The sequence below is a fragment of the Mustelus asterias genome, chromosome 18, assembly GCF_964213995.1.
Source record: "Mustelus asterias chromosome 18, sMusAst1.hap1.1, whole genome shotgun sequence".
Lineage (NCBI taxonomy): Eukaryota > Metazoa > Chordata > Chondrichthyes > Carcharhiniformes > Triakidae > Mustelus > Mustelus asterias.
The window spans coordinates 88,191,837-88,207,181 of record NC_135818.1 but is presented as its reverse complement, the minus strand read 5'-3'; the positions used below and the strand labels follow the sequence as shown (position 1 = coordinate 88,207,181).

The 15,345-nt window shown below is 48.7% G+C and overlaps 1 protein-coding gene across 1 annotated transcript in view; it reads left to right on the top strand.

Moving 5' to 3' along the window:
- mthfd1b (methylenetetrahydrofolate dehydrogenase (NADP+ dependent) 1b) overlaps nt 1-15,345 on the top strand; it is a 70,399-nt gene that overhangs the window by 42,329 nt on the left and 12,725 nt on the right. The window contains exons 17-20 of the mRNA XM_078234522.1: nt 1,996-2,136; nt 5,135-5,203; nt 12,100-12,211; nt 14,561-14,700. Coding sequence (XP_078090648.1) covers nt 1,996-2,136; nt 5,135-5,203; nt 12,100-12,211; nt 14,561-14,700 — 462 coding nt within the window. The remainder of the gene's footprint in view (nt 1-1,995; nt 2,137-5,134; nt 5,204-12,099; nt 12,212-14,560; nt 14,701-15,345) is intronic.

Sequence of the window (15,345 nt, the reverse complement as noted above, 5' to 3'; positions counted from 1 at the left end):
CACTAATGTCCTTTAGGGAAGGAAGTCTGCCGTCCCTGACTTGTGTGGCCTATAGGTGCCCCATGACCCACAACTTAATTGTTAACTGTTCTGATATTAATTGATGTGCAACAAATGCTGCTTTACCCACATCCCAGCAACAAATTAATTTGTGCTATTCGCCCCACCCACTCCCTGTGGGAGTGAGTTCCACATTCTCACTACTCTCTGGGTAAAGAAGTTTCTCCTGAATTCCCGATTGGATTTATTGGTGACTATCTTATATTATGGTCCCTAGTTTTGGTTTCTTGGTATCATTAATCATTCATAACAAACTCTCTCTCTCTCTTCCCCCCCCCCCCCCCCCCCCCATACAAAGTGTTTGCTTGAAAATAAACATTTTGTTCCAGGAATCGGGAAGTGTAGATTTATTGTGATGATGTTTTTGTGTAATTTGTTTTGTGTCCATGGAGCTTGTGTGTAACAACAATTCTTGTGTCTTTAAAGCATTATCTTGGGTAAGTCAAAGGTCCCAGAGGATTGGAGAATAGCCAATGTTGTTCCTTTGTTTAAGAAGAGTTGCAAGGATAATCCAGGTAGTTACAGGCCGGTACGTCAGTGGTAGGGAAATTATTGGAGAGGATTCTTTGAGACAGGATTTATTCCCACTTGGAAACAAGTGGACGTATTAGTGAGAGACAACATGGTTTTGTGAAGGGGAGGTCATGTCTCACGGACTTGATCGAGTTTTTCGAGGAAGTGACGAAGATGATTGATGAGGGTAGGGCAGTGGATGTTTTCTAAATGGACTTCAGTAAGGCCTTTGACAAGGTCCCTCATGGCAGACTGGTGCAGAGATGATCGGGATTAGAGGTGAGCTGGCAAGGTGATACAGAATGGCTCGGTCATAGAAGGCAGAGGGTAGCAGTGGAAAGGTGTGTTTTTGAATGGAGGGCTGTGACAAGTGGTGTTCCTCAGGGATCAGTGCTGGAACCTTTGCTGTTTGTAATATATATATAAATGATTTGGAGGAAAATGTAACTGGATTGATTAGTAAGTTTGCGGACGACACAATTGTTGGTGGAATTGCAGATAGTGATGAAGACTGTCAGAGGATACAACAGGATATAGATCGGTTGGAGACTTGACTGGAGAGATGGTAGATGGAGTTTAATCCAGACAAATGTGAGGTAATGCATTTTGGAAGGTCTAATACAGATGGGAAATGTACAGTAGATGGCAGAACCCTTAAGAGTATTGATAGGCAGAGGGATCTGGGCGTACAGATACACAGGTCATTCAAAGTGGCAACACAGGTGGAGAAGGTAGTCAAGAAGGCATACAGCATGCTTGCCTTCATCGGCCGGGGCATTGAGTTTAAAAATTGGCAAGTCCTGTTGCAGCTTTATAGAACCTTAGTTAGGCCGCACTTGGAATATAGTATTCAATTCTGGTCGCCACACTACCAGAAGGATGTGGAGGCTTTGGAGAGGATACAGAAAAGATTTACCCGGATGTTGCCTGATATGGAGGACATTAGCTATGAAGAGAGGTTGGAGAAACTTGGTTTGTTCTCAGTGGAACAACGGAGGTTGAGGGGCGACCTGATAGAAGTCTACAAGATTATGAGGGGCATGGACAGAGTGGATAGTCAGAAGCTTTTTCCCAGGGTGGAAGAGTCAATTACTCAGGGGCTTAAGTTTAAGGTGCGAGGGGCAAGGTTTAAAGGAGATGTACGAGGCAAGTTTTTTTGCACAGAGGGTGGTGGGTGCCTGGAACTTGCTGCCCGGGGGAGATAGTGGAAGCAGATACAATAGTGACTTTAAGGGGCGTCTGGACAAATACATGAATAGGGTGGGAATGGAGGAATATGGTCCCCGGAAGGGTAGGGGGTTTTAGTTCAAACGGGCAGCAAGGTCGTTGCAGGCTTGGAGGGCCGAAGGGCCTGTTCCTGTGCTATAATTTTCTTTTGTTCTTTGATTAATGAGTGGCTGCTTTTTATAACGCTCATTCTAGACTCAGTTTGACATCACAGTGGCGAGTGAGATCATGGCGGTTCTGGCATTGACCAGTAGTTTGAAGGACATGAGGGAGCGACTGGGGAAGATGGTGGTTGCTTCTAGCAAGAAAGGAGAGCCAGTCACCACGGATGATTTGGTAAGTCAATATTCGATTCCATTGATTGGATCAGAAACTAGTCGCTTCTTGTAATCATCTTCCAGTATTTCACAAACAGAAAAATACTTTTCAGCAGAATAACTGATTGTGGGAAAGCCATTTATGCACAGCAAGATCCCACAAGCAGCCAGGCAATACATGATCACGAGTCGGCCATTCGGCTCTTGAAGCCTGCTCTGGCATTCAACCTATTGTAGCTGATTCTCTATCTCAGACCATACTCCCGTGCTCCCTCATTGCCCCTTGCTGCCTTTGGAGTCTAGGAATCTATTTAATTCCTTTTTAAATATATTCAGTGCCTTGGCTTCCACAGCCTCCTGTGGTAGAGAATTCCATAGCTTCACCACCCTTGGAATTAAGAAATGTTTCCTCAACTCAACCCTAAATGGCCGCCCCCATACCCTGAGAATGTTTAAAATCCGCATGGATTTATTTTTTTCACTCCCAGCTCCCATCCACAATCCTGTGTGATGAACCATTGAAACGTTCAGCCACTCTCCCAGACACCTGCAGACCAGCTGAGTCTGAGAGTTTCAGGGATATCCTAGAAACCCTTCCCCTCAAAGTCCATCTCCATGGCAATATGAATCGCCTGAGCCTTGTATCCAGGATAAAATGCTGATTGGTTATTCCTTGGATCCTAATTATTTCTAGGAATTAAATGGACAATTTAAAACATGACTGTTTACAACTTGACATTCTCAACAGCCTCCTGGGACTTTGGAGACTAGCAGTCTAACCACTGTAAATACAGATGTTGCTGCTATTGTCTCCAAGTGTGAACACCTTGTACTTCCCAGCAAAGTAATCTGAATCTTTCATTAATATTTAACTGCACCGATGGGGGTGTAAGAGTTCAAAGCAGGTCACTCACCTGGAATCTCCGTGATGTTTGGGTGGGTGTTGGAGATGTGAATCATGTGGGGAAAGATAAGACCAGAAGTTAAGGTAAGACAAGAAAGGATATTGTTAAACTAGAAAGAGTGCAGAAGAGATTTACTCGGATGTTACCGGGACTTGATGGATTGAGTTATAAGGAGAGGCTGGATAGATGGGACTTTTTCTCTGGAGCGTAGGAGGCTGAGGGGTGACCTTATAGAGGTCTATAAAATAATAAAGGGCACAGATCAGCTAAATAGTCAATATCTTTTCCCAAAGGTAGGGGAGTCTAAAACTAGAGGACATAGGTTTAAGGTGAGAGATACAAATGGGTCCAGAGGGGCAAATCTTTCACACAGAGGGTGGTGAGTGTCTGGAACGAGCTGCCAGAGATGATAGTAGAGGCGGGTACAATTTTGTCTTTTAAAAAGCATTTAGACAGTTACATGGGTAAAATGGGTATAGAGGGATATGGGCCAATTGCGGGCAATTGGGACTAGCTTGACGGTTTATTAAAAAAATGGCAGCATGGACAAGTTGGGCCGAAGGGACTGTTTCCATGCTATAAACCTCTATGACTCTATTAATACATAGGTTCTGAACAGACAGAGATTGATGGGCTGAATAGCCTGTTATTGGTACAAATGTTGTGTCCATCTCTCCCAATTCCCCTCCCCAAAAATATATCCACTCTCCTGTATCCTTGACATACTCCACCTGTTAACAGTGCTTCCCAGTCATTCGTTTTGAGAGATAAGATAGCACAATATGGTCATTCGGTCTGTCTTTGAAGGGGATGTGGTTGGGGTGTATTTGGGGTCTCCCAGTTTGACCTTGTGTCTGATTGCTGTCAGTGGGGTGAGTATTTAAGGTGCCATTAGCTTCTGCAACAATAGAATTGGAATTTTGATGTTTGCATTTTATGTTGAGAGAGAGAGAGTGGAAATGAGGCAGTCGCAGCCAATTACCTTTGACAAAATGTGATCTTGCAGCCATGTCCTGATATGTGAGGTTTGTGCAGCTTTCCGAATTCAATTACATTGTGTCTCAGTGAGCAGAAAGTGAATGTAATTGAAGGCAAACACTCTCCGTATGCAGTGATATTTTTAACACAATTCTATCTCTGATGTAACTGATAAATTGTTCTTTTTATGAAGTGTTGAAACTCCAATACAAAGGAGCAGCTAAAACCTGTTAAGAGCTGCTGAATAACTGACTCAGTGTCTGTCTAAATCTGCATGTGCCTGTCCAGATTGTGAATGGCAGCAATTTGCACCACGCTCCCCTCTCTAACCTACAGCATCCTTCTGTACAAAATATTAGAAACTTGCAGCACAGAAGGCCATTCAGCCCATCGACACTTACATCATGATTCAAATTACTAACTCATTACCATAACCATTAACCTGTTAATGATACAGATCACTAACTCATTGCCATATCTATCTACCCTGTTATGCTAGAAAGATGAATGTGTTAAGGGATAGGAGGAGGCCATTCATCCCCTTCAGCCTGTTCTGCTTTTCAACAAGGTCAAGACTGATCTGCAGCTTAACTCCATGTGCTCATCTCAACTCCATATCATTTTAGACTTTTCTCTAATAAAAATCTGTTGTTTTCAGAAGCGAGAGATGCTGTGGGAGGTTTGTGGATTCTGTTTAATTCCTCACAGGTGGTCAAACTGAACTCCACATTTCTCACCTGTTAATCAAAGTTGCTTCCTCAGTTGTCACAGGTAATGTTTTCATGGTTCTGACAGGAGGTATCGATTTCTGTGAACTATTCCTTCATTCCAGCCTGTTTTTCTAGCTCCTGTAACCCAGGATTCCATTCCTGACGAGACATTAATCCAGTGAATGGCCTGCTCCTGTTCTGTGTAACCACAGCCCTGACCTCCACATTCACAATCCAAATTGAATAGTCTGCTTGTGTTGGTGTTATCTGTGTTAAATTGGTCATTTCGTACAACTCTTGGGACTGGAGACACCATCATTTTAAGAAATAAGTCTTTATCTATAAAGTAGCAGGGAAGGCGAGTCACTCTGCCTCTCTCCCTGTCTGCTACACACAGATTGTGACCAATTATTTTTCTCTCTAGGGTATCAGTGGAGCTTTAGCTGTTCTGATGAAGGATGCCATTAAACCCAACCTCATGCAGACATTGGAGGTTTGTACTGATTCATTCATTGCCAATATAAAGCTGCTATATTCACATTGATGGGGAAGGGATGAGGGTAACATTGAATTAAAATTCCAAACTAAGTGTCACTTTCTCTGTTAGTGTAGCTTTTTCTTCATTCACAGGACGTGCTGGCTGATCCAGCATTTATTGCCAATCCCTAATTGTCCCTTGAGAAGGTGGTGGTAAGCTGCTGCCTTGAACCAGCTGCAGTCCCTGTGGTGTAGGTACACCGTAAGAAGTTTAACAACACCAGGTCAAAGTCCAACAGGTTTATTTGGTAGCAAAAGCCACAAGCTTTCGGAGCCTTAAGCTCCTTCTTCAGGTGAGTGGGAATTCTGTTCACAAACAGGGCATATAAAGACACAAACTCAATTTACAGAATAATGGTTGGAATGCGAATACTTACAGCTAATCAAGTCTTAAAGGTACAAACTGTGGTAAACCACTGTTAGCTTATTGCCTGTGTGTGTGACATGCCTGGACACGTCCCTGCCCGGGACTCCTCCCCCTCGGTCCAGGTATAAAGGTGACTGCTCCCCACCCCCTGCCTCAGTCTCTGGACCAGTTCATCGGCATGGGTGTGCTCCAAGTTTTTTGCGAATAAAAGCCTAGTTGTTCTTGCATACAAACTGGTCTTTGCTTGATTGATGGTGCATCAATTTTATTCGCAAAAGTTTTGGGATGGAGCAGATACTAAAACCCGATAAACTCGAATTGGACCCTCCAGCTGTAGGAGCCTCTAACAGCTTCGATCACTGGCTGCGATGTTTCGAAACTTTCCTCACCTCCTCCTCCGTCGTCCGGACTGAAACCGACAAGCTACACGTGCTCCACACCCGGGTAAGCGATCAAATGTTCTCGATGATTAGAGACGCTGAAACTTACAAGGATGCGATTGAACTTTTAAAAGGCCAGTACAACAAACAGTCTAATGAAATCTACGCCAGACATCTTCTGGCTACTCGCAGACAACAGCCAGGAGAATCGGGCGATCAATTCCTGCGTGCGTTACGAGCACTTGGCAGGGCCTGCAACTGCAAGGCCGTAACAGCCGCCCAAAACACTGAGGACTCAATCAGAGATGCCTACGTCACGGGTATCGGGTCAAACTATATCCGACAACGACTGCTGGAACAGTGTGGGCTGGACCTACAAAAGACTGTGGCGCTTGCCGACTCATTAGAGGTGGCCTTCTGTAATCTCGAGGCCTACACCCCCGACCACGGGGGCGCATCGTGGACACCGCGGTCGCTGCCACCTCTGTACTCGGGAGGGCCGCAGGCCTACGCCACGTCCCACCAATGACCCGACTGCTGCGGCAGTCTCCAGAGGCCTGAAGTGCTACTTCTGCGGCCTGGGGAAGCACCCCCGACAACGCTGCCCGGCGAAGGATGTGATCTGCTCCTGGTGTGGAAAGAAGGGCCATTACGTGAAGGTATGCAGGGCGAAATCGACCTCCAAGCCCAATAGCGTCGCATGCAACCCGCGGGGGCTGCCATCTTGGGAGCCAGTAGCCGCGTGCGAGCCGCCATCTTGGACGCCTCCAGCCGCGTGCGGGCCGCCATAAGCCGCGCGTGAGCTGTGCGGGCCGCTATCTTGGACGCCTTCAGCCGCATGTGGGCCACGCAGGCTGCCATCTTGGACGCCGTCAGCCACGTCGCAAAATCCAACGGTGGCTTCGATTACGCTGGACCAATCCAGGCCTCACCAACTCGCCAGGTCTTTGATGGACATCGAGGTAAACGGTCGCACTATAAACTGTTTATTTGACTGTGGGAGAACGGAGAGCTTTATTCACCCGAACACAGTGAGTCGCTACACCCTTTCAGTACTGCCAGTGAAGCAAACGATCTCCATGGCTTCAAAGTCCCACTCGGTGGATGTCCTCGGGTACTGCGTGGCGACCCTGACTGTACGGGGCACAGTGTACAAAAATTTCAGGCTCCTCGTGCTGCCAGAACTCTGCGCTGCCGTACTCCTGGAGCTAGATTTCCTGAGTCACCTTAAGAGCGTCACCATGGAGTATAATGGGCCTTTTCCCCCGCTCTCCGTTTGCAATCAGCAGTTCCTAGATCGCCCACCGCGCACCACCTGCAGCCTCTCGACTCTTAAAGTCGCCCCTCCCTCACTGTTTGAAAATCCCACCCCCGATTGCAAGCCCATCGCCACCAAGAGCAGACGGTACAGTGCTGGAGACAGAGCTTTTATCAGGTCCGAAGTACAACGGCTCCTAGAGGAGGGGATCATCGAGGCCAGTACCAGCCCCTGGAGAGCCCAAGTAGTAGTTGTTAAGACTGGGGAGAAACATCGTGTGGTCATTGACTACAGTCCGACCATTAACCGATACACGCAGCTGGACGCGTACCCCCTCCCCCGCATATCTGACATGGTTAATCAGATTGCGCAATATCGGGTGTTCTCCACCATCGACTTAAAATCAGCATACCACCAGCTCCCTATCCGTCTGGGAGACCGCCAATATACTGCCTTCGAGGCGGATGGCCGCCTCTATCACCTCCTTAGGGTCCCCTTCGGCGTCACCAGTGAGGTCTCGGTCTTTCAGCGTGAGATGGACCGAATGGTAGACCAGAACGGGCTGCGGGCCACCTTCCCGTACCTGGATAACGTCACCATCTGCGGCCATGATCAGCAGGACCACAACGCCAACCTCCACAAATTCCTCCACGCCGCCACACTCCTAAATCTGACCTAAAATAAGAAGTGCGCATTCCGCACACACCGCCTCGCCATCCTTGGTTGTGTTGTGGAAAACGGGGTCATCGGTCCTGAGCCCGACCGCATGCGTCCCCTCCTGGAACTCCCCCCTCCCCACCAGCCTCAAAGCACTGAGGAGATGCCGGGGCTGCTTCTCGTATTACGCCCAGTGGGTCCCCAATTATGCGGATAAAGCTCGTCCGCTCATCAAATCCACCTCTTTTCCCCTGACGGCAGAGGCTCGCCTGGCCTTCGACCGCATCAAAGCAGACATCGTGACGGCCACGATGCACGCTGTGGACAAATCCATCCCGTTCCAGGTGGAGAGCGATGCGTCTGACTTCGCCCTAGCTGCCACCCTTAACCAGGTGGGCAGACCCGTGGCCGCCTTCTCACTAACCCTCCAAGGCCCTGAAATTTGACACTCCTCTGTCGAGATGGAGGCCCAAGCCATAGTGGAAGCTGTACAGCACTGGCGCCACTACTTAACTGGTAAATGATTTACCCTACTCACAGACCAACGGTCAGTTGCATTCATGTTTAATAACACGCAGCGGGGCAAGATCAAAAATGATCAAATATTGAGGTGGAGAATCGAGCTTTCCACCTACAATTACGACATCTTATACCAGCCCAGGAAGCTCAATGAGCCCCCAGACGCCCTGTCCCGGGGAATATGTGCCAGCGCACAAATAGACCAATTGCAGACTCTCCACAACGACCTCTGCCACCCGGGGGTCACCAGGTTTTTTCACTCCATTGAGGAAGTCAGGTCTATAACCAGACACTGCCAGGTCTGCGCAGAGTGCAAGCTACACTTCTATCGGCCAGACAGAGCACACCTCATAAAAGCCACCCGCCCTTTCGAACGCCTAAGCATCGACTTCAAAGGCCCCCTCCCCTCTTCTGACCGCAACATATACTTCCTCAACGTCATTGATGAATATTCACGTTTCCCCTTCGCTATTCCCTGCCCGGATATGACCTCGGCCACGGTCGTCAGGGCCCTGCACAGCCTCGTCACCCTGTTCGGTTTCCCTAGCTATATCCATAGCGACCGGGGATCCTCCTTCATGAGTGATGAGCTGCGACAGTACCTGCTCTCCAAAGGCATAGCCTCGAGTAGGACCACCGGCTACAACCCCAGGGGGAACGGACAGGTAGAGAGGGAGAACGCGACAGTCTGGAAGGCCGTTTTACTAGCTCTGAGATCTAAAGGTCTTCCAGTCACCCGCTGGCAAGAGGTCCTCCCTGATGCACTACACTCGATTAGATCACTCCTTTGCACAGCTACCAATGCTACCCCTCATGAAAGAATGTTTGTTTTCCCCAGAAAGTCCTCCTCGGGGACCTCACTACCATCGTGGCTGACGTCCCCAGGCCCTGTCCTGCTCCGGAAGCACGTGAGGACCCATAAGTCGGACCCCCTGGTCGAAAGGATCCAACTCCTCCACGACGACCCCCAATACGCCTATGTGGCGTACCCCGACGGGTGGGAGGACACGGTCTCTATTCGAGACCTGGCACCCGCAGGTGCCTCACAACACCAGGTTAAAGTCCAACAGGTTTATTTGGTAGCAAATACCATAAGCTTTCGGAGCACTGCTCCTTCGTCAGTTGGAGTGGAAACATTTCCGCTCCATCTGACAAAGGAGCAGCGCTCCGAAAGCTTATGGTATTTGCTACCAAATAAACCTGTTGGACTTTAACCTGGTGTTGTGAGACTTCTTACTGTGCTCACCCCAGTCCAACGCCGGCATCTCCACATCGTGACCCGCAGGTGCCCCAGGGACCACTACGACCCACAACCCCACACCCCCAACGTTGTCCATGCAGCACCAGGGCCACAGCACGCTCCCCTAGCCCCCGTATACAGAACGCCTGAGTCCCAGGAGCCGCCACCACGCACCCGACAATCGGAAGGCGACTCGAGCGACTATGGCCTGGCGTCTGAACGAACACCGCGGCCACCGGAACCAACACCACAACCGGCACTACGGCGGTCGCAGCGGCAGATCAAGCCCCCAGAGAGACCAAATTTGTAATTCTGTAAATATCGTTCTACCCACCTCACCCCCGCCGAACTCTTTATTTTAAAACGGGGTGACTGTGGTAAACCACTGTTAGCTTATTGCCTGTGTGTGTGACATGCCTGGACACGGCCCTGCCCGAGACTCCTCCTCCTCTCCCCCCCCCCCCCCCCCCCGGTCCAGGTATAAAGGTGACTGCTCCCCACTCCCTGCCTCAGTCTGGACCAGTTCATCAGCATGGGTGTGCTCCAAGTCTTTGGCTAATAAAAGCCTATTTGTTCTTGCATACAAACTAGTCTTTGCTTGATTGATGGTGCACCTCAAACAATGTGAGTGGAGAGGGCATTAAGTCAGGTTAAAGAGATGTGTATTGTCTCCAGACAGGACAGCCAGTGAGACTCTGCACGTCCAGGCAAGCTGTGGGGATTACAGATAGTGTGACATGAACCCAATATCCCAGTTGAGGCCGTCCTCATGTGTGCGGAACTCTGTGGGTGTAGGTACACCCACAGTGCTGTTAGGGAGGGAGTTCCAGGATTTTGACCCAGTGACAGTGAAGGAATGGGATGGTCATCTCAAGTTAGGATGTAGTAAGTCACCTCACAACACCAGGTTAAAGTCCAACAGGTTTATTTGGTAACATGAGCTTTTGGAGCGCCAAGTCAGGATGTGTGACTGGAAGCTGCATCCAGAGGAAGGGATAGAAACAGGAGCTGGTACCTTTGATCGATATGCAATAACACTTTTACAATTATTTGCTGAGGACGAGGTCCAGGAAGGGACAAATAAAAGAGAGAATTTGCATTTCTATCATATCTATCACCACCTCTGGATATCTCAAAGTGCTTTACAGACAATGAGGTACTTCTGAAGTGTAGTCACTATCGTAACATAGCAAACCTGACACAGCTCGCTGCCTCAAACAGCAATGTGAATGACCAGGTGTGGAATAAACATCCACCAGGGAGAACTCCCAGCCCTTTTTCAGAAGAGCGACAGTGGGATCTTTTACATCCACTGGAGGGGCCCAGCACAGCTCAGTTTAAACATTCCCCCTGAAAGAAGGCACCTTTGTCCTTGCAGCACTCCCTCAGTACTGCAGTGGGAGCGTCAGTCTAGACTAATGCTCAGGTCTCTGGAGTGGGGCTTTAACTCACAACCCTCTGACTGAGACAGGGATATTACTGTCCAAACCACAGTGGGCAGATAGTTGGTAGATGGCTGATTTAAACATTCTCACCCCTGTTTTCAAATTCCTTTCATCACCTCACCCCTCTCTATTTCTGTAATCTCTTCCAGCCCCACAATCCTCTCAAGATCTCCATGTGTTTCTAATTCTGGCCTCTTATCAATCCCTGTTTTTTAATCACTTTGCCATTGGCTCAATGCCTCCAGTAGCTGAGGTTTTAAACTCTGGATTTCGCCAGAGTTTATGGGCAACGCAGTGGTTAGCACTGCTGTCTCACAGCACCAGGGATCCGGGTTCGATTCCTGGCTTGGGTGACTGTCTGTGTGGAGCTTGCATGCTCTCCCAGTGTCTGCATGAGTTTCCTCCGACAGTCCAAAAGATGTGCTGGTTAGGTGGATTGGCCATGCTAAAATTGCCCCTTTGTGTCGGGGGACTAGCTAGGGTAAATGCATGGGGTTATGGGGATAGGGCCTGGGTGAGATTGTAGTCGGTACAAACTCGATGGACCAAACGGCCGCCTTCTGCACTGTAGGATTCTATGATTCTACCCTCCCCACACCTCCCCATCTCTATCTACCAAAGCCAACTGTCCCGAGAACCTTCCTCTTTGGTTACTTTGTTGAATTCCTCTGTATGTGACTCAGTGTTGTACTTTGTTTTATAACTCTCCTGTGAAGCAGCTTGGGACATTTTAGTGATGTTAAAGATGTTGTATAAATGAACTTTGTCGTTGATTTCACGCACTGTTATCTATCTGTTATCACTGTTCTGGATTTCTGGGTTAGTTATGGAAATAACCCTTCACCTGTTGGGCAATGTGTCGCTTGGCTTGTAGCACAGGAAACAGGCCATTCAGCCCATCCGATGGTCTGTGTGTCGATTGGATTGTGTGTGTTTTCAGTGCAGACGCAGCCACTGACTGATGATTTTTAATGTGTTATACACAGGGGACCCCCGTGTTTGTTCACGCCGGACCTTTTGCCAACATTGCTCACGGAAACTCCTCCATCCTGGCTGACAAGATAGCTTTGAAACTGGTTGGATCGGGTGGTTTTGTAGGTGAGTAATGGGAGGTCTGTGCTCACACCTTTTCATCCTCCCTAACCTGATTGGAAACCTGACCAGCCGTGGGCTCCAAGACTGCCGAGCCGGACAAATCCTTCAGCGAGCATTCTCTTGGTATTACCCCAGGCTTAGAAACATAGGAAATAGGAACAGGAGGAGCCCTTCGAGCCTGCCCCACCATTCATTATGGTCATGGCTGATCTTCCAACTCAACATCTTGGATCCCCCCCTTCCCCCCCATATCCCTTGATCCCTCTAGCCCCAAGAACTATATCTAATTCCTTCTTGAAATCACACAACGTCTTTGCCTGAACTGCTTTCTGTGGGAGTGAATTCCACACATTCACCACCCCCTGGACGAAGAAATTTCTCCTCATCTCTGTCCTAAACAGTCTACCCCATACCCTCACTGTGACCCCTGGTTCTGGACACCCCCACCATCAGTAACATCCTTCCTGCATCTACCCTGTCTAGCCCTATCAGAATTTTATAAATTTCTATGAGATAAACATAAGAACTAGGAGCAGGGAGTAGGCCATTTGGCCCCTCGAGCCTGCTCCGCCATTCAATAAGATCATGGCTGATCTTTTCGTGGACTCAGCTCCACTTACCCACCCACTCACCATAACCCTTAATTCCTTTACTGTTCCAAAATGTATCTATCCTTCCCTTAAAAACATTCAATGAGGTAGCCTCAACTGCTTCACTGGGCAGGGAGTTCCACAGATTCACATCCCTTTGTGTGAAGTTCCTCCTCAACTGAAATCCCTCTCACTCTTCTGAACTCCAGCGAATACAATCCTAACTGACTTAATCTCTCCTCATATGGCAGTGCTGCCATCTCAGGAATCAGTCTGGTAAACCTTCTCTGCACTCCCTCTCAAACAAGAATGTCCTCCCTCAGATAAGGAGACCAAAACTGTACACAGTATTCCAGCTGCGGCTTCACCAAGACATCCCTGCTCCTCTCGCTATGGCTATGGAGGCAGCATACCAGTTGCCGCCTTCACCACCTGCTGCACCTGCGTACTTCTGACAACTCGATCTTTGGAAACAGAGAAACGGGAGGAGGCCAATCAGCCCATCTAGCCATTCTATCGCTGTTCAATTAGATAATTTTCCTCTCGTTGGGGGCATCTGAAATTAGAAGCCACAGTTTGAAAACAAGACGCCCCCTGTTAAAGACCGAGATGAGGATGAATTTATTTTGAGGGTTGTTAGCGATTGGAATTCTGTCCTCCAGGAAGCCTTGGAGGCTGGGTCTTTGAACATAGATAATCATACTGAATGGCAGAACAGGCTGGAGGCACTGAATGGCCTGCTGCTGCCCCTATCTCTTATGTTCTAATACCTGATCTGTATCTACATTCCCTTAGCTTCCTAAATCCCAACCTCCCTGAGTTAACAAGTATCTCATCAATATTAAATATGAATAGATATTGCTGGAAGAACAGCAGGTCTGGCAGCATCTGTGGAGAGAGAAACAGAGTTAGCGTTTCCAGCCTGAATGACCCTTCAGAGAACATTCTGCCAACGATCTTCTCAATTTCAGTTTGGAACTTTGCACTGATCCCGGCATCTGCAGATTTTTGAGAAGAGAGTTCCGGTTTCCCAGTACTCAGTGTGAAGGACTTGCTAGCTGGACTGGCTGTAATCTTATATCCTTGTTCCTTAATCCCCCACCAGAGGGGATGGTCTCTATCTACCCCATCAATGCCTTTAAGAAAATCGAAACACCGGGGAGGATGGAAATCTGAAATTAAGAACAGAAAATGCTGGAAACACTGGGCAGGTCTGGAAAGGGTGATGAAGAGAGAAACGCTCCAAGGTTCCAGCTCAGTTGCTGCCACGTATTCAATGATCGAGTTTTAAATTGTATCCGACTCCTTTAAACATCATAAACTCCTCTCAAAGAATCAGATTGAGTGGCAGGAACTTGTTGCTACTTCATGTTCTGATTCACTCTTCCAAACCCTAATAACATGAGAAGGAGGAATGGGCCATTCGGCCCCTCAAGCCTGGTCCGTACTTCACTAAAATGCTGTGGGGGGGGGGGGCGGTAAGGCAGTCAGTTTACACTTCACAATCTCCCACAGGCGTCAGGGTGATGGGCAACAGGGCGATGGATGTCAAACGACCCTCTCAACTAGCTCCACTTAGTGGCAGAAAGTGGAACTGTCGCGCTGCCGATTGCTGCTCTGGTCTGGGAGATCAGTGCAAAGAGCCTTCTACTCGTGACATTGGTAAATAAACTCCTGAGTTAATGTCCACAGACCTCTCTCCCCGTTTCTGTTTTGGTTTATTTCTCACTGTGCGCCTCTTTATTTTTCTGTTTGACTACAGTTACGGAGGCGGGATTTGGAGCAGATATCGGAATGGAGAAATTCTTCAACATTAAGTGCAGGTACTCAGGCCTCCGTCCCCATGTAGTCGTGCTGGTCGCCACTATCAGAGCTCTGAAAATGCACGGGGGAGGCCCCACGGTAAGAACAGCAAACGCAACTCGTTTCTGCAGCGTCACTAATGTAGAGTAACAACATCGAAGGGTAAAGGAAATGGTCATGATCCCAGAGACACCGACCATTGCACTCAATCTCTTCCGAGACAGAGTCGTTTCAGCCAGCTAGCGAAATCGCTGTGACATCAGCCACATGGCCGTGCGAACTGCAGACTCCAGCTCACCGTGTCTCCTCAGCCAAGCAGCCCGGTTTGGAAGCTTTGGCAGGGCCGTACATTTTTGGTTACTGGCTTTTCCCTTGATCTGTGACACAGCTGAACACACGCCAGAAAGCCTGACCACGGAGGGTGGGTTTTAAATCCTGCCTGAAAGCAGGAGAGGGGGCTTGAGGAGGCAATGCCAGTGTGTGAGGAGCCCAGGCACAGCTACCACTGTGGGGGGGCTGAAAGGGAGCATGGCGGTGGTGGTGGTGGAGGTCTAGAGTTCAAAAGGGTGGAGAATTCAGGGGATTCCAGGGCTGGATGGCGGAGGTCACAGAGGGAGGTATTGAAATTGGGGGTTGAATATTTTAAAAACATGGCATTGCCAGACCGATAGCCAGGGTCGGATGCCGGGCGACGGGGCAGCTGGTCAGTGGTGAAGATACAAAGTTTGTCTTTCTGAAGTGCTT